The sequence below is a fragment of the Hyalella azteca genome, unplaced genomic scaffold, assembly GCF_000764305.2.
Source record: "Hyalella azteca isolate HAZT.00-mixed unplaced genomic scaffold, Hazt_2.0.2 contig9365, whole genome shotgun sequence".
Taxonomy (NCBI): Eukaryota; Metazoa; Arthropoda; class Malacostraca; order Amphipoda; family Hyalellidae; genus Hyalella; species Hyalella azteca.
In genome coordinates, this window is record NW_025939439.1 from 76505 (window position 1) to 103692 (window position 27188).

The window sequence follows — 27188 nt, forward strand, 5'->3', positions numbered from 1 at the left end:
TTTCACACCAAAATTAAATAATTAAATTCCTTGTTGTTGATTAATTTTACTACGGTTGTTTGTACGCACAATGGCCGAGACTAAGAACACGTCTGAGTCTGTTGAGAGCGGCAGACACGGGCCTCTCATTGGGGCTGTTGACCAGGGCACGTCTTCCACACGCTTCTTGGTGAGTTGCATGCAGTGCTTGTTTGCTCTACCAGCCATGGGGCCATCACTTGTAATACCACTTGCATTGCAAGCAAGCACAGTTGCTTCACTTCACAATTGCTTCACTTCACAATTCAAATTTTGCTATTGATTATGAGAGACTCATTCTTTCTCATGTTATTTTACATAGATGTCTCTTATTTTTATTAAAGTTGAGAAAGCTTAAGCTCATAATTTGAATAATTTCCTTTATTTTTGGAGGAATTCTTAAACAAAATGATTGTAACCAGAAAACATTTCAAATTATGTATATAGTATAGCTTTTATTTTAATTATTATTTTGAACAACCTAAGTATTTTTCTGTTTCAATGAAGCACACTTTTATTGAGTAAAAAGTAGCTCAGTGATCAGGCAGTGCAAGATGGCTGGGTTCTCTTTGTTTGCAAATTGGTTCCAAAATATATATGGTACATAACAATTGAAAGGCCATTTATATTCTTAGAATCTTAAATGATCACAGATGAAATTTCTTCTCTCATATTTATAGACATTCTTTCTACAGCTTACACTCATAATTATTCACTTTTTTTTGACCAACAATGAGAGCCAAACTGCTAAGTATTTTCTTTGCAAGGATAATCTTTTGAAGAACCATGCTAAGCTCCTGGCAACTAAGCAATATAAGTTAAAAGAGGTGACGTGTTTTTGTTGGCCAGATATTTGCTGCTGGCAGTGGAGAGGTGCTGACGTATCATCAGGAGGAGGTGGTGCAGCGGTTCCCGCAGGAGGGTTGGGTGGAGCAGGACCCCATGCAGCTCCTTGACAGCGTCACCACCTGCATCAGTAAAGCAGTTGACAACCTCAAGTGAGCCTTCCACTGAACACTCCACACAGCAGTTGACAACCTCAAGTGAGCCTTCCACTGAACACTCCACACAGCAGTTGACAACCTCAAGTGAGCCTTCCACTAAAGTAGTTGGCAACCTTGACACATGCATCAGTCAGCACTTGGCGTTGTTTTACTGCATGTTTGTTCAATTGCTTTACACACACGTTTTATGTTTTCTTGATTCCATACTGTTCGGTCCGTGCAGTCTTAGAACCATTATGACTAAGTTACTATCCTACTTCACTATCGTGTAAAACCTTGCAATGCAGCTATTGTGGCCAACGTTGAAATGATTCTTTGCACGTCTGTGTTCTAATGACAGAGCGGCCTGTTTCAATAATCATGCTGTTAGTTGTGTGCAGATACACGATGCTCTATTGATTGACCATATCTCCATTGCAACTGAAATGGTGTGTGTGAACGAGCCAATACCATCTGGACCACAAAAGGTTATTTCAACCTCATGAGGCGTGCTGTTAAAATTCTCCTTGCTTGTCTACCAGACACTGCATTTGTGGTAATCAAACGTTTTATCTGAAACGGTGGTTTTGGTCCATGAAGGAAAGGGGCATTTAAATTCATCTGATAGTTGCTCGCCTTAAAGTTTATTTCACAATTCACTGACAATCTAGCATAATTTTTCTAAGTGGGCGTGAATGCCCCAAAGATAACTGATCAACAACAATGTCTGGTATTTCAAAGGAACTGCGTTTTAGTGCATGACTTGGTATGGTTAGCTCCAATGGCCTGTTAACTATAGCTTATCTTAATGTGTGCAGGAACCTCTCTATTGCCTCCGATGACATCAAAGCTATCGGCATTACAAACCAACGCGAGACAACAGTTGTGTGGGACAAACTGACTGGCCAGCCTCTCTACAACGCTATTGGTGAGATTGTGTGACAAACTGACTGGCCAGCCTCTCTACAACGCTATTGGTGAGATTGTGTCGGACAAACTGACTGGCCAGCCTCTCTACAACGCTATTGGTGAGATTGTGTGGGACAAACTGACTGGCCAGCCTATTTCTCGCTATTGCTAGGTCTATCTCATGCCATCGCAAGTTCTGCGTGTCTATAGCCTTATCTTCCTCACGCAATCACCTGGGATGCATGTAGCTTTAAACGCATCTTGTTCACAACAAGACCTGCCTCGGTGTGGCGACGCATGGCACACGTCACCACGTGGAGATTGTTTGAGAAACAAATATTTTGTTGTTGATCAAGGGACATGAATCAGTTATGTTTATGCCAATGGTATTCAGCTGCTTCTGATTTGTCTTGAACTTGAAATATGTTGAAAGTTATGATGACATCGATTACGTTTAGTCATCAACGTATGTAATTGGGATGTTCCCATATTTCATTTTTACGTACTCATGGAATGTTTTTTAGTCAAAACGAACATATTTCCAGCAGCCAGTTAGGCATTATTCGGCCGTTGCCGTCAAGCCAGCTGTTACGTCGTTGCCAGCGTCGCCATGGCAAGCTGCTGGCGACAATGTAGTCGCGTACGTGACATGGTTGCCAGCGTCGCCATGGCTAGCTGCTGGCGACAATGTAGTCGCGTACGTGACATGGTTGCCAGCGTCGCCATGGCTAGCTGCTGGCAACAATGTAGTCGCGGACGTGACATGGTTGCCAGCGTCGCCATGGCTAGCTGCTGGCAACAATGTAGTCGCGGACGTGACATGGCTTTAATGTTATTTATTCATGTCAAAGCCAGCCTTGATGTGCGAGGCTCTCGTCCATGTTATGCTGAGGTAATATTTTTATCTCTTATTGTTTTCTATAGATTATTTTCTATACTATTTTCTATATTATATTTCTATATAATCAGAGACAAATATTAATATTTATCTCTGATTGTTTTCTGGAGGCTTTACTATAGACTTCATTGTTATTAGTGCGGTCTAAGCTCACACTCACGTGGTCTAGTCTGCTCCATGATTAATGAATCAATATTCCTGAGGTAAGTAAAGCTATGTTGCGTCTTAATGGAGCTTTGTAAAGAAGTTTGTTCCATTATTATACAGTGGGGGGAAATAAATATTCGTACACTTGAAAAATCGTATTTTAATGTATGTAAGTACACAAACTTAACAGGAGAAGTGATTTAAATTATGTATAGAGACGCATAGTATTCAAAAATACTATCAAAAGAAATTAAATCTCAATGCAACAAAAAACAATNATTAGATGTGTATAAGAGACAGGAATAAAGGGTATTCAACCAAGTATTAAATTAAAATAATGCGGATTTATTGTTTTGTACGAATACTTTTTTCACCCGAAAAGTGAACATGTTGCATTGTTTTTTGTTGCATTGAGATTTAATTTCTTTTGATAGTATTTTTGAATACTATGCGTCTCTATACATAATTTAAATCACTTTTACTGTTAAGTTTGTGTACTTACATGCATACATTAAAATACGATTTTTCAAGTGTACGAATATTTATTTCCCCCCACTGTAGATTTTATTTAGACTGTTCTATTGTAGGTGAATTTCTGTTTTATCTTTTATCGGATTCATCTTTCGAGGACGTGGGAACTGGTGTTCCTTTTAATGGTTATTATCAACTCAAAGTGCGGTAAAACGTATAACTATTTACTATGTAACAGTATCATGCGTATACACGTTGAAAAGGTTGAGATAAACGGTAAAATTTTACAACCAAGATGCCAGAAAAAAAAACAACGATATATAAAAGCCGATAAAAGCGACGTAGACGGAAACGTGAAGCGTGCCCATGAAGCGTGCCCATGAAACGTGTCCACGAAGCGTGCCTTCAAATTCATCTTGCTCAACAACGGTACTTGCTACAATTCTGCTGTGCCGACGGCTAGATTAGCGTTCGTTTGCCTCGTGTGTTTTTGCTTGTTGTTCGCGAGGTAGACTTCCAATGGAACTGTAATGCAACACGAGTATAGCGTGCGGATTGTTCGTGTTGTTGTCAACATGCAACTCTCCCTTATCATCTTGGTGTCTCGTCTACCACTCCATATTACCATCCAGGGCCCATACCTTCAAAAAAAAGTTAAGAGATAGTAACTTAATCAGCCAATCATTGACGGCCTTTCAAGCAAAATCCACCAATCATAGACAAAGAAATAGAGCGTAAGTACTTACGTTCACTTAGCGAGTTTTGAAAGTATGGCCCCAGCTCGTTCCACTCTACGGTATTTTGATTTGGTGCCAAGTGTTGTTTGTGGCGTTGCAGGACGGAACAGAGGAATGTGTTTGGTGAAGGAAAAATAGAGCGTAGGTGCTTACGTTCACTTACGTAGGTACTTACGTTCATTAGATATTTACGTAGGTACTTACGTTCATTAGATATTTGAGTGGTGATGTTCGTGTTGTGGCATCAAGTTATTGTTCGTAATTAAGGCGGCAGTTTGAAGCACCAGGAGGCGTGTAGAGTTGGTGGATGAATAGTCATAGTCAATATGAACAGGATGAATTGTCGATAGTTGGTGGTAGTCAAGCGTGTGCCTTGCTCGCTGCGGTGCCGTTTCATTTAGCATTTTTCTGTCTATAGGCAAGTTTTCTGTCTAAAGGCAAGTTTTCTGTCTATAGGCAAGTTTTCTGTCTATAGGCAAGTTTTCTGTCTATAGGCAAGTTTTCTGTCTATAGGCAAGTTTTCTGTCTATAGGCAAGTTTTCTGTCTATAGGCAAGTTTTCTGTCTATAGGCAAGTTTTCTGTCTATAGGCAAGTTTTCTGTCTATAGGCAAGTTTTCTGTCTATAGGCAAGTTTTCTGTCTATAGGCAAGTTTTCTGTCTATAGGCAAGTTTTCTGTCTATAGGCAAGTTTTCTGTCTATAGGCAAGTTTTCTGTCTATAGGCAAGTTTTCTGTCTATAGGCAAGTTTTCTGTCTATAGGCAAGTTTTCTGTCTATAGGCAAGTTTTCTGTCTATAGGCAAGTTTTCTGTCTATAGGCAAGTTTTCTGTCTATAGGCAAGTTTTCTGTCTATAGGCAAGTTTTCTGTCTATAGGCAAGTTTTCTGTCTATAGGCAAGTTTTCTGTCTATAGGCAAGTTTTCTGTCTATAGGCAAGTTTTCTGTCTATAGGCAAGTTTTCTGTCTATAGGCAAGTTTTCTGTCCATAGGCAAGTTTTCTGTCTATAGGCAAGTTTTCTGTCCATAGGCAAGTTTTCTGTCCATAGGCAAGTTTTCTGTCTATAGGCAAGTTTTCTGTCCATAGGCAAGTTTTCTGTCTATAGGCAAGTTTTCTGTCCATAGGCAAGTTTTCTGTCCATAGGCAAGTTTTCTGTCCATAGGCAAGTTTTCTGTCCATAGGCAAGTTTTCTGTCCATAGGCAAGTTTTCTGTCTATAGGCAAGTTAGGGAAGCGAATGAGCATTATATTGAAAAATACAATTGCCCACTTTTCCGAGCCGTGCATCATACAATAGGGAAAATTGGACGCAGCCCTGCCGCCATATATTGAATGCATGTCGCTTTTTTCCTATTGAAGCTCCTTGTTTCCACTTGTGGGAACTGTTGGATGTGTTGTTGTGTTGCTGACTGTGTTGGAAGTGCTGCTGTGTTGCCGCCGACTGTGTTGATGTACTGCTGTGTTGCTGACTGTGTTTGATGTGCTGCTGTGTTGCTGATAAGGATAGAAATTCATAAAATTGGGAATATATGTAGAACCGTTGAAGATTTCATAAGCCGACGGTTTGAAAACAAGCGGGTATACGACGCCCCGCGCGGGTAGCGAATGGGGCTATAAAAGGAGGGAGGTAGTAGGAGAAGCAGCGCAGAGTGAAACGGCCAGCGTGCCGAGTAACATCGTGTTGTGAGTGGAGAGCCGTCTCCTGTAGTAGTGTCACCAAGCTGTTGTTCAATACAGTGTAAGAGCTGTCTCTTATACACATCTAGATGTGTATAAGAGACAGATCAAATGCCACTCGGCAACCACCTGACAAAACGATAAGTAATGAATACCGGTATCTTGAACCTGAACCTGAACGTAACGTAAATTTGGTGGAGTAATCACTCCGATTCACCCAACTTTAAAAGATATGAGAAGAAACTAAGAAACGTCTCTCTCTCTATATATAAAATATATCTCTAATTAAAAATCCCTATTTAATCATTGCTGCTGTGTTGCTGACTGTGTTTGATGTACTGCTGACTGTTTGATGCTCTGCTGACTGTATTAAACGCACTGTCCCCCATCTCAACAGTTTGGCTGGACGCTCGCACCACGAGCACCGTGGAGCAGGTACTCAAGAGGACGCCAGGGCAGGACAAGGACGCCCTCAAGAACATCTGCGGGCTGCCCATCTCTGAGTACTTCTCGGCGCTGAAGCTGCGCTGGCTGCTGGACCACGTGCCCGCCGTGCAGCACGCTGCTAACCAGCACACGCTGCTCTTCGGCACTGTCGACACCTGGCTGCTCTGGGTCAGTGTTATACTTGTACATTATCATTAATTATTGTTATTATTATTAACCAGCACACGCTGCTCTTCGGCACTGTCGACACCTGGCTGCTCTGGGTCAGTGTTACACTTGTACATTATCATTAATTATTGTTATTATTATTAACCAGCACACGCTGCTCTTCGGCACTGTCGACACCTGGCTGCTCTGGGTCAGTGTTACACTTGTACATTATCATTAATTATTGTTATTATTATTAACCAGCACACGCTGCTCTTCGGCACTGTCGACACCTGGCTGCTCTGGGTCAGTGTTACACTTGTACATTATCATTAATTATTGTTATTATTATTAACCAGCACACGCTGCTCTTCGGTACTGTCGACACCTGGCTGCTCTGGGTCAGTGTGCTGCTGCTTTTTAACTTATTATTAATAAGCTATTAATATTAATATTTATTATTATAATAAATACTATAATATTATTATAATATTTATTAACTTATATTTTTCACTTATTATTAATAAGCACTTATTAGTGCTTATTATTAAACGTTGTCCTTAACCCTCTGCCGCAGTATGTCACTCTCCGGGAACATTACTCTCAACTTAAATAATACGTAAACTATTGAGTGTAGCAACCTGAGGACGTTTGTACGCAACAGAGAACATTTTAAAGTTGTCGTACGTGGCGGCAACCATCAGTGCAAGTCATTTTGCGCTCACTAGAACGTATCCTTTTTGGGAAGTAGGCGCGTGACAATATTGCTCCGGTTACTCATGTCAGGCGGTAGAGGGTTAAGACTGTCTCTTATACACATCTAGATGTGTATAAGAGACAGGCCTTGTTGACATGTGCACTGTAGTGCCTTGTTGACATGTGCACTGTAGTGTCTTGTTGACATGTGCACTGTAGTGTCTTGTTGACATGTGCACTGTAGTGCCTTGTTGACATGTGCACTGTAGTGCCTTGTTGCCATGTGCACTGTAGTGCCTTGTTGACATGTGCACTGTAGTGCCTTGTTGACATGTGCACTGTAGTGCCTTGTTGCCATGTGCACTGTAGTGCCTTGTTGACATTTGAGCAAACCAAAGAAAACATTTCAGACATCACAAATGGCGCGTTACAAAAATAATAATTTAGAATGTACAAAATGAAAGTAGTCAAAAGTAGATTACTTTGAAGCTGTAAAAGAGAATAAGACGCACGCTGATTTCTTATTTCGGAAGTTAATTTGTATAGATATTATTTATGTTTCAACTTCTTTCTCACCAAAATTACGATAACTTTACTAATTATCGCCACCCGAGATTCAAATTTTAATGGTACGGTACATGCCAAGACTTTGATCAACTTTATTCCTTGTGTATTCATCTAGAGATGCAATTTGTGCTGCCCGTTCGTTGGAAGACGCTTAGAAATTGTTGGAACTATCGTTATAATCTAACGCTGCGATTATATGATCACTTCTCATTAATGTCGCCAGCCGTATGTTTACCACGTAGCAACAGATCTCTTGCATCCTCAACTATTAGACTCCTGCGTTTGGTATTATTTTTTATCCGAGACGAGACAACAGGCTCTGTCCCGGTTCGCAATAAAAACCGGGACAATTTTCAGCCTTCCGTAGGAATTCCGGGACGATACCGATACGAGACGAAACATCCCGGTTAAAATAGTTACCTTAAAATTTCCCGGAATTTATAGCCATTTTAACGAGACATAACGAGACGAATCAATTATTGATGGGGTGTAAACTTTGGCTTACCATCATACATTTATACAGAGCTGGGCAGCGCTACTTTGAAATGTAGCGGCCGCTACCGCTACATGCTCTAAATGTAGCGGGCGCTACCGCTACCGCTACATGCTCTAAATGTAGCGGGCGCTACCGCTACCGCTGCAATTGCTTAAATGTAGCGCGGCTACCGCTACCGAATATGTAGCCGCCGCTACATGTAGCGTGCTACTGCCAACCTCTGGTAACAACTAACATGTTGACACTAGTAACAGGCTGAGGTTAACAACATTTCACCGAAATCTTTCGTACAGTTTTATTCTGTAATTTATATTATGTATGTATCATGCTGGTTTTTAAATAATATTTAATACAGGGTGCGGCGCGGGAACTTACTTATTTGAATTGCGCGCCACGTGGCGGCCATTAGTCCTAGGAAGGTGGCGCCATGCGCAATATGGTGCGCGGGCTATGAAGTTTTTCGTCCACTCAGTTCAGTTGCGACCATGCAGTGGTCGAGAGAGGAGCGCGCGTTCGCAGTCTCTGTGTACTTTAACAAGTTTTAAAGTCCGGGACAGAAGTCTTGTCTCGGTTCATACGTTTATTCCGGGACAAATTTTACCCTCTGTCCCGTTATTTTTTTCCCGGAATTTTCTCGTCTCGTTTCGTCTGTCCCGGTTCATTTCGAGAAAATTATTTCGAGACGCAGGAGTCTATCAACTATTGTCTCTGCGTCCGTTCTTCACTATGGATAAATTGCTTTTTATCATTGATGTCTCAAATGTTTATTTTTCACCAACTTCTCCATTAAATGCTTCATGTAATTTCACCTGAAATCTCGGCCGTAAAGAATAACTCCGCGTTCATGGCTGTCACCGTTTTAATTTTTATATCCTTCATAATATAACTATGACATTGAATATTTAAAATTTACATTTATGTAAAGTTCGTGAACATTAAATGCGCTTCTTTGTTATAGTAAAACTATTTTTTGTCCGTAGTATCACATGTGTAGAAATTGTGGAAAAAATAACTGCAAAGAAAATAAATATTGTGTTCGCTGTAAGTCGGTGAAGGTTGATATATTGATGCACCACATAATGCTTACACAAGCTGCACCGAATACTTCATCGAATAATAAGTGTAAAATATGTTATTGAAAAATATACCTGTGTCTTGAGAAGTAATGCATTTCCTACCTTACTGTATTAATCTGTGTTAATTTTCAATGTCCGTCAATGTCGATGTCATTTTTAATGTCGTCCGTTCGCAGAAATCAAAGTACATTAGCAATGTTAACATATCAGGATATGCGACCAGTTCTATTTCAATTAAAATCTAATGTACACGACATCGCTAGTCTACCGAATATTTACCTGTGATTTACTCTAGCATGCACGTAAATTTCTGTCTTAACCTGTCCCAAATTGTATGTATTTTTTGTAGGATTTTTGTTATTTTATGAAGTTTTTTTTGTTATTTTGTAAAGGCTTTATGTTGTTTTGTGAAGGTTTTTCGACATCCCGTCGTGGGTGCTGCCAGATATCCGCAGCTGCTCTGAGGTGTACGGCTACCTCAACGACGGCCCTCTCAGGGGCGTGCCCATCTCGGGGGTGAGGGGGAGGGAGGGCTATTCTATTATAATATTAATGTTATAATAATAGAAATAGAGTATTTGATTATTATTATGATTAATGTCTTATTAATTAACGTGACCAAGAAGATAATGCGCGTGTTGCCGTCAGGTGATCGGTGACCAGCAGGCGGCGCTGGTGGGGCAGATGTGCCTCGCGCGGGGGCAGGCCAAGAACACGTACGGTACAGGCTGCTTCCTGCTGTACAACACCGGTGCCCAGGTGCTGTACTCCTGCCATTACTGTACTGTCATTACAGGCCAAGTACAGTAATGACTCTTGTCACTACGGTGCTTTTCCTACGCGTGCTACATGCTGGTCATTACATATCCTATGCGGCGTGTCCTTATCCCTAGGTTGTCAGTACAATGACCTGCGCAGTTACGCTCTGCCACTTTTTCGTAACGACGAATTTGTTGCAAGTGTTTCCCATGTTATTTCTTTCGTGTCCGTCCAGTTCACATTGATCTTCACAATCCATGTACAAATTGAACTCCGCACTCTGCACAATATCTAATTGTATTCCTGTATTTTTCGTTTGTCTCTACTGATGTATTTTCAAGCTTTATATATGATTTCTTTTTCTTTCGATGTGTTGTTTCAGTTCAGTTGTTATATTATTGTTAACCTTTTAGAATGTAATATTGTATAGCTCCTGATATTGTATAGGAGCTATAGTAAATAGGACTAATCGCTGCATTTTGCAGATGGTGTGGTCCACGCATGGTCTGCTGACGACTGTGGCCTACAAGTTCGGTGCATCAGCACAGGCCGTGTACGCCATTGAAGGCAGTGTTGCCATCGCGGGCGCCGCTGTGCGTTGGCTCAGGGACAGCCTTGGCCTCCTGAAGAAGGCTGAGGACGTCGAGAGGCTCGCGGGAGGCGTCGAGGACACGGGAGGCGTGTACTTCGTGCCTGCCTTCTCCGGCCTTTACGCGCCTCGCTGGCGCTCTGACGCTAGGGGGTGAGGGGTGTTGTGTTGTGTTGTGTTGTGTTGTGCTGTGTTGCGTTGCGTTGTGTTGTGTTGTGTGTAGAGTTATACAAGCCTGTCTAGTGTCGGGAGTAACACAAGTATTCACAACAAATTAACTACAAACACTTGTGTTCATGCAGTCCTAGTTCACGTACCAGCAACATGGGCCCATAACTTAATAGAATGCTTGCTTGAAGCGGACTAGTGCGACTACAACCTCATGAATTAGAGTGAATGACCTACAACTATACGTTACGAGGTAGCATTATACCGATATTAAAGACGGCCGGATCAATGGAATAAAAGATGTAGTAACGGTCCTTTCATAAATTATTACATCCATCGCCCGAGAAGTAGATGGCTGTGTCTGGCCGGACTGGTCTTAATTTCGTAACGTTTAGACTTGAGTGCCTCAGTTTTTTTCATTAATTTTTTCTATAAAAATAACTAAAACATTGCAAAATTTAGAATATTGTTTCTTCCGTCAAAATTCACAACGACGACAGTTCCATAATTTAGAAGTACGATAGTTCCATATTCTACAACCACGATAGTCCCACAACGATCATGTTGTTGTTGTTTCATGTCACCATCTGTCACCATCATGTCACCAAGTTCCATAAGCCATAACCACGATAGTTACATAATTTATAAGTACGTTAACATAATCCATAACCACAATAGTCGCACTATAATGACGCCCCGCGAGCAGCACCATCTGCGGCATCACCCAGGGCACCACCTCGGGCCACCTGGCGCGCGCCGCCCTGGAGTCCGTGTGCTTCCAGACGCGCGAGATCCTGGACGCCATGGAGCAGGACTCCGGCATCTCCATCTCCAGGCTCCTCGTGGACGGCGGCATGACAACCAACGACCTGCTCCTGCAGCTCCAGGCCGACCTGGCGGGCGTGCCTGTAGGTGAGTCATGTGCCTGTAGGTGAGTCATGTGCCTGTAGGTGAGTCGTGTGCCTGTAGGTGAGTCATGTGCCTGTAGGTGAGTCATGTGCCTGTAGGTGAGTCATGTGCCTGTAGGTGAGTCATGTGCCTGTAGGTGAGTCATGTTCCTGGTCACATGGTCATGTTCCTGGTCACATGGTCATGTTCCTGGTCACATGGTCATGTTCCTGGTCACATGGTCATGTTCCTGACGCTTTGAATGTATTTTTTTCCTGGAAGAATGTCTTCTTAAGTTTGTATTTCTAAATTGAAGAATTAATGTCACCCATCAATCAATAAGTCAGGCAATAAGTCAGGCAATAAGTCAGGCAATAAGTCAGGCAATAAGTCAGGCAATAAGTCAGGCAATAAGTCAGGTATTCAAAGTTACCTTCGCTATTTTTATTTTGTAGCGTCGCTGCCGTTTAATTGCACACAGAAGACGCTGCGCTGTCATGTTGCGGCTCATTGTATGCTTACAATTGTACATGAAATGTTCAAAGCCTTATGTCGAGTTATCATGCCAGCTTTGTCATGTCAGCTTTGTCATGTCAGCTTTATCATGTCAGCTTTGTCATGTCAGCTTTGTCATGTCAGCTTTATCATGTCAGCTTTATCATGCCAGCTTTATCATGTCAGCTTTATCATGCCAGCTTTATCATGTCAGCTTTATCATGTCAGCTTTATCATGCCAGCTTTATCATGTCAGCTTTATCATGNAGCTTATCTTCCCTCTACAGGTGATGGTAGGGGTGATAGCTTATCTTCCCTCTACAGGTGATGGTAGGGGTGATAGCTTATCTTCCCTCTACAGGTGATGGTAGGGGTGATAGCTTATCTTCCCTCTACAGGTGATGGTAGGGGTGATAGCTTATCTTCCCTCTACAGGTGATGGTAGGGGTGATAGCTTATCTTCCCTCTACAGGTGATGGTAGGGGTGATAGCTTATCTTCCCTCTACAGGTGATGGTAGGGGTGATAGCTTATCTTCCCTCTACAGGTGATGGTAGGGGTGATAGCTTATCTTCCCTCTACAGGTGATGGTAGGGGTGATAGCTTATCTTCCCTCTACAGGTGATGGTAGGGGTGATAGCTTATCTTCCCTCTACAGGTGATGGTAGGGGTGATAGCTTATCTTCCCTCTACAGGTGATGGTAGGGGTGATAGCTTATCTTCCCTCTACAGGTGATGGTAGGGGTGATAGCTTATCTTCCCTCTACAGGTGATGGTAGGGGTGATAGCTTATCTTCCCTCTACAGGTGATGGTAGGGGTGATAGCTTATCTTCCCTCTACAGGTGATGGTAGGGGTGATAGCTTATCTTCCCTCTACAGGTGATGGTAGGGGTGATAGCTTATCTTCCCTCTACAGGTGATGGTAGGGGTGATAGCTTATCTTCCCTCTACAGGTGATGGTAGGGGTGATAGCTTATCTTCCCTCTACAGGTGATGGTAGGGGTGATAGCTTATCTTCCCTCTACAGGTGATGGTAGGGGTGATAGCTTATCTTCCCTCTACAGGTGATGGTAGGGGTGATAGCTTATCTTCCCTCTACAGGTGATGGTAGGGGTGATAGCTTATCTTCCCTCTACAGGTGATGGTAGGGGTGATAGCTTATCTTCCCTCTACAGGTGATGGTAGGGGTGATAGCTTATCTTCCCTCTACAGGTGATGGTAGGGGTGATAGCTTATCTTCCCTCTACAGGTGATGGTAGGGGTGATAGCTTATCTTCCCTCTACAGGTGATGGTAGGGGTGATAGCTTATCTTCCCTCTACAGGTGATGGTAGGGGTGATAGCTTATCTTCCCTCTACAGGTGATGGTAGGGGTGATAGCTTATCTTCCCTCTACAGGTGATGGTAGGGGTGATAGCTTATCTTCCCTCTACAGGTGATGGTAGGGGTGATAGCTTATCTTCCCTCTACAGGTGATGGTAGGGGTGATAGCTTATCTTCCCTCTACAGGTGATGGTAGGGGTGATAGCTTATCTTCCCTCTACAGGTGATGGTAGGGGTGATAGCTTATCTTCCCTCTACAGGTGATGGTAGGGGTGATAGCTTATCTTCCCTCTACAGGTGATGGTAGGGGTGATAGCTTATCTCTTCCCTCTACAGGTGTTAGCAACTATTTTATAAAGGCGACAATAACAAGCAAGTGTTCAGGAGAAACCACTCCACACTGTTAGAAAAAACGGTGAAAAAAACGGTCCCACCGGCGTTCTAGTGGCCGGTTGCCCCGTGAAAATAAACTGTTTTACCGTTTATATCAGATGTTTTACGGATAACTAGCGTTAAATTAGAATAAAAAGGCAACACGATGTTTCTTTTCACGTGCCGACCGGCCACTGAAACGCCGGTAATACCGTTAATGGTAAATTTTCTAACAGTGCAGCTATTGTTACTTAATGCTTCACATACATCACTGAGGAGGACTTAACGGGTTAGGGATGTGGACGGACTTATCTCGACCGCTAACGTTACGGACACTTTATTATTATTTTTTTATTATTATTGTTGGAATTATTGTACGGAGCATTTATGTTGGCGTCTGGTCCAAACGATCTTCTAGGGCACGTCACACATAAGATTAATAGCAAGCGAAAAATAAATAGACACGAGATAGGATGGGAACAGATAAAACGACTAAGCACTAGACTCATAGGCTCTACGAAATAGTTCCCTCTTTAGGCTTCGACGAAACACCTGCAACGAAGTTACGGAAGCCGGCAGACTGTTCCGGGTTCTGGCGCCGGCGACCGGGAACGCTCTGTCGCCGACGGTAGATAGACGTGTAGATGGTACGACGAGGTAGACGTGTAGATGGTACGACTAGGTCCGCTGTTGACGAGCGCAATCGTCTTCTAGAAGGTAGATCCGACACGCGCTGTGTACCTTCCGTGAGATAAGGAGGCGCCACACCGTGAAGGCAGAACTAACTACTTCAAATCACGTCACAACAGCGACCTTGAACTGCGTGCGCTGCTAAATGCGCAGCCAGTGAAGATTGCGCAACATCGGCATCACATGGTATAATTACCGCTTATTGCACACAAGTCGAGCAGCAGCGTTCATTACGGGTTGCAGTTTATTAAGTGCCGTGGTCGCAAGTCCTTAAAGTGTGGCATTACCATAGTCCAATCTGGTCAGAACGAGCGCCACCACGAGGGCCTCAAGGACCGGCCTCAAAAGACAGCGGCTGATGTTACGTATTCGTCGCTGAGCGCCGAAGCAAGCGGTGGTGACTTTGGCAACGTGATTGCTCATTGATAGTTTCGAGACCAGCAGAATGCCCAGGCTGTGAACTGCGGACGTAGGAACTACAAACTCGTTGCCCATGCGAACAGGGTTGGCCGAAAGGTGATGCTGGTGCCTTGCAATTGCAAACCAAATAAAGTCGGTTTTTGATGCATTGAGCTGGAGCCGGTTGGAGCGCATCCAGTGTGTGTGTAATTGCCCATCCTGGTAGTGGCGACTAGGTAAGGGAGGGGGTGATAGGTCAGGTTTTCCGGGCACTAATGCCACTGGTAGTTCCACGACCATCACTGGCTCGCTGACCCGCCAGAACCGTTTGATTGCATTACACAACACCCTGGACAAGCCAGGTACTCATTTATCAACCAGAGTTGGGTGAATGGAACGTTGGGGAAACGTTGTGTGGTCACCGAGATTTGAAAAGGACAGAAATATGGAAGTCTAGTAGCTACTTCAAACTATCGCCAGTCATGAAAAGATCCGATCAAATGATACGAGTTTAGATCTATGAACAAGGCACGAAAAGGAAAAGAATCGGCGACAGGCCACATCAGGCCTACATTTCAGCGCCGACATCATTATGTTATGTTATGTTATGGCTGAGTTGACCAAGAGCTGAGACGGCGTCCATGCAGTCAGACATTCGATCCTGCAACGCTGCAGCGTCAGCCGGTGCACAGTAGCCATAAATTTTGGTATCGTCGACAGTATATAGGAGTAAGAAGATCGAGCCGAGAACTGATCCCTGGGGTACGCCGCAAGTGACCAACGATGGTTTAGAAGAAGAGTCGAACGCTTTGGAATCTATTGCTGAGATAGGGCTCGAACGCAGCAGCATTGTATCACGCTGGCCGAAAGATACGTAAAGTCGACGCAATAAAGTGGCGTGGTCAACCGTCTCAAATGCGGCCGTCAGGTCGAGTGGAGCTAGTGCCGCAATGTCGCCCCGGTCTACTGCTCGCATAATATCTGAAAGCACCTTCAGCACAGCGGTTTCCGTCGAGCAGAGACGACGGTGTGTTGACTGGAGACGAGGCATGAGACCGGACTGCTGAAAGTTGTTCGGCTGCCGGTCTCAGGACCGGACTGCCGGATGGTTGTTCAGTTGTCGCGCCACAACGCGTTCCAGGAGTTTCAAAAATAATTGACAGGTTGGAGATGGGTCGATATGATTAGGGATCGGAAACCTCAAGGTGTGTTTTTTTAATATAGGCGTAATGTAAGCTGATTTGAAGTTCATCGTATCAACACCGTCAGTGAGGCCGCGGTTGAAAAGTTCGACCAGAAAAGGTGCTAGGGTTACAACATTCCCCTTAAGTAACGACGTCGGCAGCGGATCGCTGGCACACTGCTTGTGGGGCAGCGCGCGCACTGCAGCGATGACGTCGTCAGCTGTGACGCGAGTGAATGCTTGCAGCACGCAGGCGAACGGACACGGGGCAAATGCTGCCGGCGGAGCATCGGCTGACGTTGCTCGCAGAGCAGAAATTATGTCCTTAACAACCGCATGCAATTCCTTCACGCTTACGTCACCCGAAGCTTCCATATGATCTCTTCCCATAGAGTTTATCCAGCGAATGCCACAGCGCTCGAGCGTCGCTGCGCTGCGCGTCGACTCACTGGCGCCAAAATGACTCTTTTAGAACGAAGAAGGTCGACATAATTGAGCCGTGCATTTCGCCAGGTGGAGGCCACAGCAGCGGCTGCAGCAGGATTGCCGCGTCTGTTCGCCCGGTTGACAGCCCGCTGGAGCAGTCGAATACCCCGCTTAGAGACTCGGCATTCATCATCGAACCATGGGTCGGAGACTCGTTGCGGTACCCGAACTATGCGTCCAGGAATGAGGTCATCGAGTGCACAGGCCAGCTCGGTGTTGTAGAGTTGCACGAGGTCGTTGACTGATAGTGCCAACCATGAGTCAGGCCGACATAGTCGGGACAACTGCAGCTTTTCACGTGAGGTATCGCCGTTGAGACCGCGCCACGGACGACAGTGACGGTCTTGTACGCTGGCACCGGGCGCACACATGGCACCGTCCACTGAAGTAGTCGATGGTCGAATAATGCGATCTCGATGATGCCGACTGGCAGATTTTGAAGGTCAGCACGCGTGATGACAACGTCCAGCAGTCCACCCATGTCGTGCATTGGCAAGGTCACGTGACAAACCATGCCGAAGGTGGCAATCATGGTAATCTTGGTACTTGTTTGGGACATAGCAGTCATAGGCCACGATGGATCGCCGCCTCTGATTATCGTTCATCCGCCCGCATTTGGGCCACCTGATGCACGATGCTGTTGCTTGCTTCTCGCCGCTGGTAGTGTTGCAGGGGAGGTCGATCTGGAATTGTGCTCAGGAAAACGTCCAGTTGTCTCTTGAAGGTCTCCAGGGTAAACTCCCCCTCTCTTAGATCCTTTGGTAGAAGTTATTTCAGCTGACGAGCCGATAGGTCTTCGGCGCGATCCAGTCGAACGTTCAAATCGCCGGTGTTAAGGACATGATCGGGCAAAGTCACAAGTCTGTTGAAGACATCGCTCAATTCAACGAAAAATTCGCTCGACACAGCAACCAATCCAGGACGATAGACGGTGACTGCAACGTCCGTAAACGAGGCACAGGTGACCCTAGCACATGGCAGCTCAAAAGTGGTGGGTCGGGCACCGATGTTATGAACGGCGAGGTGCACGCCCCTGCTGGCGACGGTAGCCACTACACCGTAATCCGTCGCCAGGATGTCCGGCTGCATGCGGGGCAGCGCGCGCTCGACTACCTTGAGTTCTTCAGCGCGAAGACGCGCAAACCGAGTAAACGTCGTGCCAGGTCTCGGTGAGGATGATCACCGAGGCGTTATGCGGCTCTATCCTGACATGTGCACTCAAGAGCTTCTGACACGTGCACTCAAGAGCTGCTGACATGTGCACTCAAGAGCTGCTGACATGTGCACTCAAGAGCTGCTGACATGAGCACTCAAGAGCTGCTGACATGTGCACTCAAGAGCTGCTGACTTGTGCACTCAAGAGCTGCTGACTTGTGCACTCAAGAGCCGCTGACATGTGCACTCAAGAGCCGCTGACATGAGCACTCAAGAGCTGCACAGCTCTCTGTGGTGCGTTTGTCTCACGCTACGGCGGCGCTGGCGCGCTTGTTCTAAAGTTCACCCGTGGCCCAGCATCAAGTCGATTTTAGAAGTCCTTTTATATTTTAAGATGGTAGGGAAGAGGCATAAGTAGAGAAAGGTGCTTCATTTAATTTAATCCATAGATAATTGACTTGGTAACGTTGCGGCTCTGATTGTAACATATTTTGCGGCATTTCCATTGACCATCCCACCTCTGTAGCCACTGCAGGAGCTGAATGTGTGCAGTTAATCCTTCATTGTTCGGTTCAAATAGTCTCAACATTTCAATGACCTTATGGTGAAATAATATCAACGTTATAGTCATTTAATCTAGTCCTAATCGTGATCTTACGTGCAGAGCGCGAGCGTCGGTACGAGCGATGGTGCGCGGCCGTGGAGCGCTCCTTGGGGTGGGAGCTGCCGCCGCACAAGCAGCCTAAGCCAGGTAACGGGCCACACCTACCAAACCCTTCCATAGCAGGTGACGGGCCCTCACAGCCGTCCCTCACTGTGGCAGGTGACGGGTCCTCCAACCCGTCCCCTTCCATGTCAGGTGACGAGCCCTCCCAGTCTCCCCCGTCCGTAGTTGACCAGAAGGGCGCCTGAGGTCCCCGGGTGGCGGTCGCTCGGTTTAGTGGATGGCGGTAAAATAAAGCTCGTCAGGATCAACTAAAGAAACGCGTCTTATTGGAATCTCTTTGACTAAACTACTTAACGAGTCTCAGAATAGTAATTAAATGTATTATTATTCTAAATTATTCTGATGTTTCCGAAGAAATAACCGGGAAATGTTTTTTTTTCATTCATCTCTGTATTTCATTTACTGTGAATCTCATCAAAAAACTGAAACTTCTGCTGTCCTTCAAAAGACAATTTTGCTCCGCGCACATACTGCCTCATGTTTTTCTCTTGTAAGTTAATGTATTTGACCAATTTAAACGCTTCATAATAACGTAAGGTGAATACAACTTGAATTCACTGGTTTTGTTTGGAGACTTTTGCTTCTGCCTCGACTTTCTCGCGACTTTCTGTTGACTTGAGTTTATTTACTGCTCCGCGCTGCTGACAACTCAGTCCATGTGAGGTGCACATGTCAGCAGCTCTTGAGTGCACATGTCAGCAGCTCTTGAGTGCACATGTCAGCAGCTCTTGAGTGCACATGTCAGCAGCTCTTGAGTGCACATGTCTGCAGCTCTTGAGTGCACATGTCAGCAGCTCTTGAGTGCTCATGTCTGCAGCTCTTGAGTGCTCATGTCAGCAACTAAACTCTTACAGCCTCAGGATGGACGGGTTTCGCACCCCCATTCCACCGCTGCGGGCCAAATTAAGCTTTGTCTTCAGTTCTGCCTGAGTCGCTGCTTAGTCACGTCTTCTTCCAGTTTTATTTTAGTGCGTTTCTATAGAAACTACCTAGCAGCAGTTATAATTTTATGCATGTTTTTGCTCACCTAAATATTAATTAAGAAGATGTTGAATTTTAGACGCATTTATAATATAATATCTTTTCTGATATCTTAATGTTCTGCTTAATTCTCGCCATAATTTTGTAGCAATAGCAGACAGTGTTGTATTATCCTTATATAGCTTCATGTGAGTTTATGGCGAGCTATTTACTTAGAACACTTGTTGATTTGTAGCACTAAAATGTGTCTTGCTTTATTTCTGTTGAATTTAACGACACATTTTGTTCGATGTCGCACCTCAGCCTCATTATTCTCTTACCGTACATTCCATCTCCATAAATATTAAAGGTATTTGCAAATTAATTTCAAATGACACGCAGTGTTCAAATTCCATTTCCTTCACTTCTACTAACCGTGTAATTTGTGCGAGGTTTTCTTTCAAAAATTATTTCAATATTTATATTTTATTTACAATGATAATAAACTCATATCGCATCATAAAAAATGTTTCGTAAATCTATTTTTTATCGTAGTAGCTAACACGTTTTCCTGTAGGCAGCTACTTTCTCATGTCAACTAAATTGTTCGATATTATTCGACCAAACTTAATATAGCCGATCTTATCCCGAGAGTTACGTTTGTTTTGTTTCGGAATGTTTGTGCCATTGCAAGTCTATAAACTTTATTCTCATAAGGATTGGTCTTTGACTCTACTGTGTATAAATAATATATACATTATGTTGCCGATGGAAAGAACTGAAGGAAGCTCATGTCGTGATGCTGATGAAGTTAGTATTTGTTACTTAGAAATGATCGCTTATTGGTCAGTAAAGCAGGCAGTGTTTCTGCGCGCGTTAAGTTGACGCATTTGTTGCCGTCAACTCTTGTTGCAAGTTGACAGCTGTTATGTTTGTTTGCCATGTTTGTTTGCCTTATTATTAGTGCTAAAAGTTCTTATTGTTTCAATGCTGCTATTTCTATTGTTGCCATTTCACTTGTAATGCCTACAATGCCTAATATTACAGACATGCAGCACTCTGCCTAATATTGCTTACATTTTGTGATCTTTTCGCTGTTGCAGAAATGTTCAGCTCATTATTTGCTGGTTGATCTTTCTTCCTCGTAGTGTTTATCTTCACAATTATTGCCTACGAATCTTTGCTTCAACATATTATTGATCTTTGCACTTCGTTCATGCGAATAATCGCATATAAAACTTTTCGACCTTCACGTTTACTGCTCAAAAAACTCTTGCGTTTTACCGTTCCTGATCCTCGTGCTCAGCTTCTGTACAAATCATTGCTTCTTGCCGTTCTGAATCATTGGACTGAATTTTCGTATGGGACTTCGTACTTACCAATGCCTGCACTTCGTACTTACCAGTGCCTGCACTTCGTACTTACCAGTGCCTGCACTTCGTACTTACCAATGCCTGCACTTCGTACTTACCAGTGCCTGCACTGCGTACTTACCAATGCCTGCACTTATCACTTATCTATTCCTAATTTTAGAACACATTAAAATGCGATCATAATTATTGATCGAACGTTTGATATCCTGCACGATTTATAATTAAGAAGCACACCAAATCATTTATCTCCTTCGCACCAAATTAATTATTTGGTGTGAATAAAATGACTATTCAAGACCATCTTTATGATATCCTCGCTTCTTATCTTCTTAAAATAGGCCTCTATTTGAGGAAAATCCTCGACTATCGTCCCTTAAGAAATTTAACTCGAAGCGTTTCACTAATTAATGACAATTGGTACAAAAATATTATCAGTATTTATGCGCTCTCTTCAATCTATTTTATAACTTCCACTTGTCAGTTATGCTCAGCCCAATGCTTGCAACAACTCTTCTCTGTGATGTGTTGGTGATACTCTAGCATGCGCCTCCACTTCTGATGGTCTATAATGTACATGTATACTTGGTGCATCACAACTCAGTACTGCCTCTTCATTATGTCAATGCTCGCGCGACAAACGCTCGCTTGGCAAACGCTTGCTTGGCAAACGCTCACGCGGCAAACGCTCGCTTGGCAAACGCTCGCGCGGCAAACGCTCACGCAGCAAACGCTCGCTTGGCAAACGCTCACGCGGCAAACGCTCGCTTGGCAAACGCTCGCGCGGCAAACGCTCGCTTGGCAAACGCTCACGCGACAATCGCTCGCTTGGCAAACGCTCACGCGGCAAACGCTCGCGCGACAAACGCTCGCTTGGCAAACGCTCACGCGGCAAACGCTCGCTTGGCAAACGCTCGCGCGGCCAACGCTTGCTTGGCAAACGCCCGCTTTGACGAACAAATTTACAAGAATTTAAAATGGCGTGAATCTTGTTGGAGAAGCATCCGCGAAAATCTGGATTGGTTTCCCTAGGGCTTAGACCGACTTCCCATAGACCGACCTCCATTAGAACGACCTCCATTAGACCGACCTCCATTAGAACGACCTCCATTAGACCGACCACCCTTAGACCGACCTCCATTAGACCGACCTCCATTAGGCCGACCTCCCTTAGACCGACCTCCCTTAGACCGACCTCCTTTAGACCGACCTCCATTAGACCGACCTCCCTTAGACCGACCTCCATTAGACCGACCTCTGAACTTCTTGCTGCACGCACGTTCGTTGACCTCTTGGTCGCATCTGTATTGACTGTTGTCACGGTTAACGAAGAAGCGCTTGGGGGGAAATTGTGTTCGTAACGAGAGTTATTAGTAGAGTGCTATGATATCTATGCATGCTATATATCATGTGACTAACAACTAACACGTGACTTTAGTTTAAAATAAGAGTTATTATCGTGCATGCCTTGTAGCACCTGTAGTGTCTGCGTGCCACGACTTTGCATTGCTAGTTGAGAGCGTGGCTGCAAGTCGTGCGTGCGTTGCTAACTTTTTGTTGCTGAAAACAATTTATTAATCATAGGAAACATCATTGAAATGGTGGCACAAATTGTCGAATTGAGTGATCATCTTCACCAGTGTTTTATTGCTCATATAACTCCTCGTAATGACAAGTGCAAATGTTAGCTCCAAAGTTCCTTCTCAGTTATAAGCATCATTGTTGTGTTGGAGTCTCTGGTATTCTTGTTAACTTTAAGATCTGAATTTATGACGACATTAGCGCCATTCTCTTCCAATCCCCATGTATTCACTCTGAACTACACATTCCTCAACATTTACTAGCAAAAACACATTTTTATTAGTGCCTTCGTTGACTTGTAAGGCCCTGATGTTGCTCATTGCCTGTACTGTCATAAATTAATTGCTTATGATATATATCGATGAAATAAAGATACAAGTCAACCTAAGCTAACCAAATGAAATGCACTTTGTTGTTTGCATTGAAATCGATGCAAATGTGGCGGTTCGCAATTCAACCACAGTTTTCAATATTTGAGAAGACAGTTATGAAAGCCACGCATATTCAGCGCAGAGACTGATGATATAAGCTACACTGAAGGCAGAGACTGTCACTGATGTTATAGACTACACTGAAGGCAGAGACTGTCACTGATGTTATAGACTACACTGAAGGCAGAGACTGTCACTGATGTTATAGACTACACTGAAGGCAGAGACTGTCACTGATGTTATAAACTACACTGAAGGCAGAGACTGTCACTCATGTTATAAACTACACTGAAGGCAGAGACTGTCACTCATGTTATAAGTTACACTGAAGGAATCGATTCTTGTACTGCATGCATTTTTGTGTGCCATGTTGATATTTTTGAAATTATTTGCGTTTAAAATTCTTTATTTTTTATGAATTTATCAGATTTTATATTGTTGCTTCAAATTTTGAAATTAAATGTTTTTTTGCGTTTTGTTTAATAAATATTTGTATTTTGTGTTTTGTTCTTTTCCGCCGCTATTTTGAATTTTAGTTTGGGCAGCAACGAATGCGCTGCATTCAAACGGTGTCTCCCTGGTTTCACCCTCTCATTATTTATACCTCCTAAAACCAACCTCATCCTTTCTTATTAATAGAACCTAATTTACGTGCAAGTCATTTATGTACTCAGTAAGAGAAATGAAATGCGCAGATTCACTTAATCTATTGATTTGTATATTTTAATTTAGTTCAATACCCAGCCACCATACTAATGAACTAACAGCAGTTCAGTTGATTCTCCTTACCCACGCTTATTAGTATCGAGTAAATAAAAGTTCTTGCCACAACGAACGCTGGCGATGAGTGAACATTTGGCGGCGAATCATTGACCGAGGTAAGTTTGTAAAATTTTTCAGCCGTATCAATGAATTGCCTCGAAGTGGAGGAACCCTGACATAAATCCTTACAGAAGCTACCCTAGAATGTAGCCTGGCATATCAATGCATTTATAATTATTCCTAACTATTGCAAAATACTAGAATTTTTTCATTTTTGCCGTTCGTTTGAAACTTCATGCATTCTGTAATTTTTACGCGAACACCAGACTGACGAAACTGTAGTCCTGACCTAAGATAGTCTTCGCGCTGAACAGACTTGCCAAGCTCAGTAAGAACCAATGCTGAAACAACAAGCAGAGCTCGCTGCTTGGTCGAGCTGCTGTGCTTGCCTTACTTTTTAGTATTACGTGAAATGCGTGTAATTCCTTATTTGCTTAGTTTACTCGAGAATGGTTCACTTGCTACACTAAATAATACTTATGAAACGATGAGACTTTTTAGACCAACCCCCAGTTACACTGCCTCAGTATTTCTTTGTATTGATGAGACGGCAGCCTTTCGATGTGTAGAAATGCTCCTGAGGTAGAGAGCGAGCAAGTATAGCGAGTTAAGCTCTGCACTGAGTAGTATAGCAACATGAAGCTAATAGCTGCTGGATGCCTATAGGCTGATGCGTCGCGTCAGTAGGTTTTGATTCGCTTAAATCAGCAGGATCGATGAATGTTTTCCTCATTAAATACTTCTTTGCAATGCTCGTATTCAGGCTGTTAGGTTGATGCTCCTCCACTGTCATCAATTACATAGTACCTTAGATCGCCAGGTGCCGCTCAAAACATTGCCTCTGAATTGCCCTCATCTTAATAAGCCGTTATTTCGTTGATGATTTGTCCTAGTTCTGTTTCTGATTTAATATATGTAGATTTTTATCCGTGAGCCTGTCACGTTTTGTTTATGGTTTAAAATAAACATACCAAATCTACGAAGAAGCGTTCATATCATGAGTTGAATTACCGATGAAATGAGAGCGACCTGTAGCTTTGCAGCATTCACCTGCATCACTCCAAGACTTCACTCTGCAACAAACCATATTCCTGTTGATTCCTTTGTCCCTTTCGCCTCATCTAATGTACCAACGCTGCATTTACTTAGCTTTTAGATTTTATTTGATCGGCTATATATTCTCCTAAACCTTTATTTTATACCTCAATATTCTTACTTGCAGGTTCTTCTCTCTCTGCTTTTCTACGTCCTCAGCTAGGTTGCTGACGGGAGTATCGGTGTTCATCACTCGTTTGCTTTATCACCTATCTTATTTATTACTGTCGCTTCCTGCCTCCCGATGAAGTTGTTGATAGTTGCGATCATGGCCTGCGAAGTGTGTGACAAATCAGCGTTCTTGTTCTTACTCTGCGAGGGATGACTGAATGATTGTATGATGAAGCGTCTCAAGCACCTCGCAGCCCATGCTGATGTTGCTTCTTTATGCCGCATTAATGTTAAAGTAAACAAGTTTCATCATTTAGATATTGCTTCTTCGTTCGGTCATGAAAGGAACACATGGACGAGTTAGCTTGTCAGATGAAAGTTTGTTCTGAAATTGTTTTGTGCGATCAGATATTTTCACTAAATAATTATAGATTCTCAGTGTTAGGTTTTTTAGTTTAATATTTATATTTATGTAGTCTTAGCTTACATTCTAAGTAGTTGGGCATTGACGAACAATCTAGAATGTACGTACGTAAGTTATGTGGTAAAATTGCTCGCCGAAGAGGGAATTCTATTTAACGAATTTTCCTTCGGTGCTGTCTACTGGACTTTCGTTCGGACACGCTACATGAAAGAAGTTAACTGTTCAGATCATTAAGCTTATTCCAAGTTAACTGTTCAGAACATTAAGCTTATTCCAAGTTAACTGTTCAGATCATTAAGCTTATTCCAAGTTAACTGTTCAGATCATTAAGCTTATTCCAAGTTAACTGTTAAGATCATTAAGCTTATTCGAAGTTAACTGTTCAGAACATTAAGCTTATTCCAAGTTAACTGTTCAGAACATTAAGCTTATTCGAAGTTAACTGTTCAGATCATTAAGCTTATTCTAAGTTAACTGTTCAGATCATTAAGCTTATTCTAAGTTAACTGTTCAGATCATTAAGCTTATTCTAAGTTAACTGTTCAGAACATTAAGCTTATTCCCTCTTGCAGAGTTCGAGCGTCGGCTTCTGGCTTCGGTGTCGCCGGCGCTGTTCGCTCTTGGCTCGGTGCTCACCTTCATCCTAGCGGACCACATCAAGAACAGCAGCGGCGCTGAGATCGTCTCCATGTCCACGCAAGTCTCCAGCTCCATGGAGTCAATCTCCAGCGCCGCTTCATCTTGCGTCCACTCCCGCACCACTCGAGATCTGCTCCAGAGTTCGGTTGCTCAAACTTCCGTTGCTGCCGCGCTGGACAATTATGCCGCTGCTACTTCACTTCTCATTTCTAACGCTTCTTCTTGGCTCACTGACGCAGTATCTACCGCGAAAATTGTATACATTAATGCTGTCGAGGCCATCGTTTCGTACACAAATAGTTTGTCGTCATGGTCGTGGCAGTTTTGCTCCGAGTATTCCAACTGGGCAAGAAGCTACCTCATGTTTGGATACAACAACGCTTCCTATTGGTCCCCGATAGCTGCCTTGCAGTCAGCGGGCAGCTACGCAAAACTCGCCATGTCCAACGCGCTCGTCTCGCTCAACGAAAGTTTCGGCCACATTTACCGCGGGTTGCCAAGTTTCCCCGTCACTCAGGCACGACAGTTTGCCCACACGTTCTACTGCTGGGCGTGTGCGAGTGTGGGGAGTGTTGCGTGTGGTGTGAGGGGCGCTCTGTCGTGCAGAGAGTGGCTCTGGCCGAGATGCTGCGTGGTGTCGTGGTGCTGCAATGCTGTGAATTACTGCACGGCGCTCTGCAGTTCTATGTGTTCCTGTACATCATCTACACTCAGGTGGCTTTACACGCAGATCTTCCCGAGATTCTATACGCTAGGCAGTAAGGACAATAGTATAACTTAAGCTCAGTATTTTATTTACATCGCGGCCACCTTGCTCTTGGGCGTCTCTAAGTCATTTTTACAACAGCTCTTGCAGGAGAAGGGAAAGTTAAAATATAATATTCCTGCCGCTGTTGTGTCTTCCAATTTCCCAAAAAAGCAAACTTTGTTCGGCAGGCTCGAGACAATTTCATGCAGGTTTTGTAGTTTATAGCTTCGCATAGTCGCTGCTGCTGCAGGTCGCGTTCACTGCATTATTGCAGGCGAATTATTTTCTAGGTGCAGTTTGAGCTTCTCGCCCCAGAAGATGTCAGGCATTCCACCTGCGTAGTTCAAATGTAAACTTCTTTAAATTTGAATTGTGTTCGTATTGCTTTCAGTGGACCAAAGTGACTGAGGTTGCGCAGGAGAAAAATGAACTGAATTGACAATGTATGGCACGCAATAAAGTTTCTTCGTTTGGTTAACGTCCCTTATTATTACGACCTATAAGTGTTT

The 27188-nt window shown here is 43.7% G+C and overlaps 1 protein-coding gene across 1 annotated transcript; it reads left to right on the forward strand.

Moving 5' to 3' along the window:
- Positions 1 to 27188, forward strand: LOC108680122 (glycerol kinase). Its single transcript, XM_018168891.2, has 14 exons — positions 1 to 169; positions 868 to 1016; positions 1820 to 1929; positions 6234 to 6451; positions 6695 to 6736; positions 9442 to 9449; positions 9679 to 9781; positions 9914 to 10024; positions 10510 to 10766; positions 11488 to 11693; positions 16644 to 16849; positions 17427 to 17763; positions 18436 to 18522; positions 25865 to 27188. The coding sequence occupies exons 1-14, from the start codon at positions 71 to 73 to the stop codon at positions 26710 to 26712; spliced, it is 2781 nt and encodes a 926-aa protein (XP_018024380.1). The 5' UTR covers positions 1 to 70; the 3' UTR covers positions 26713 to 27188.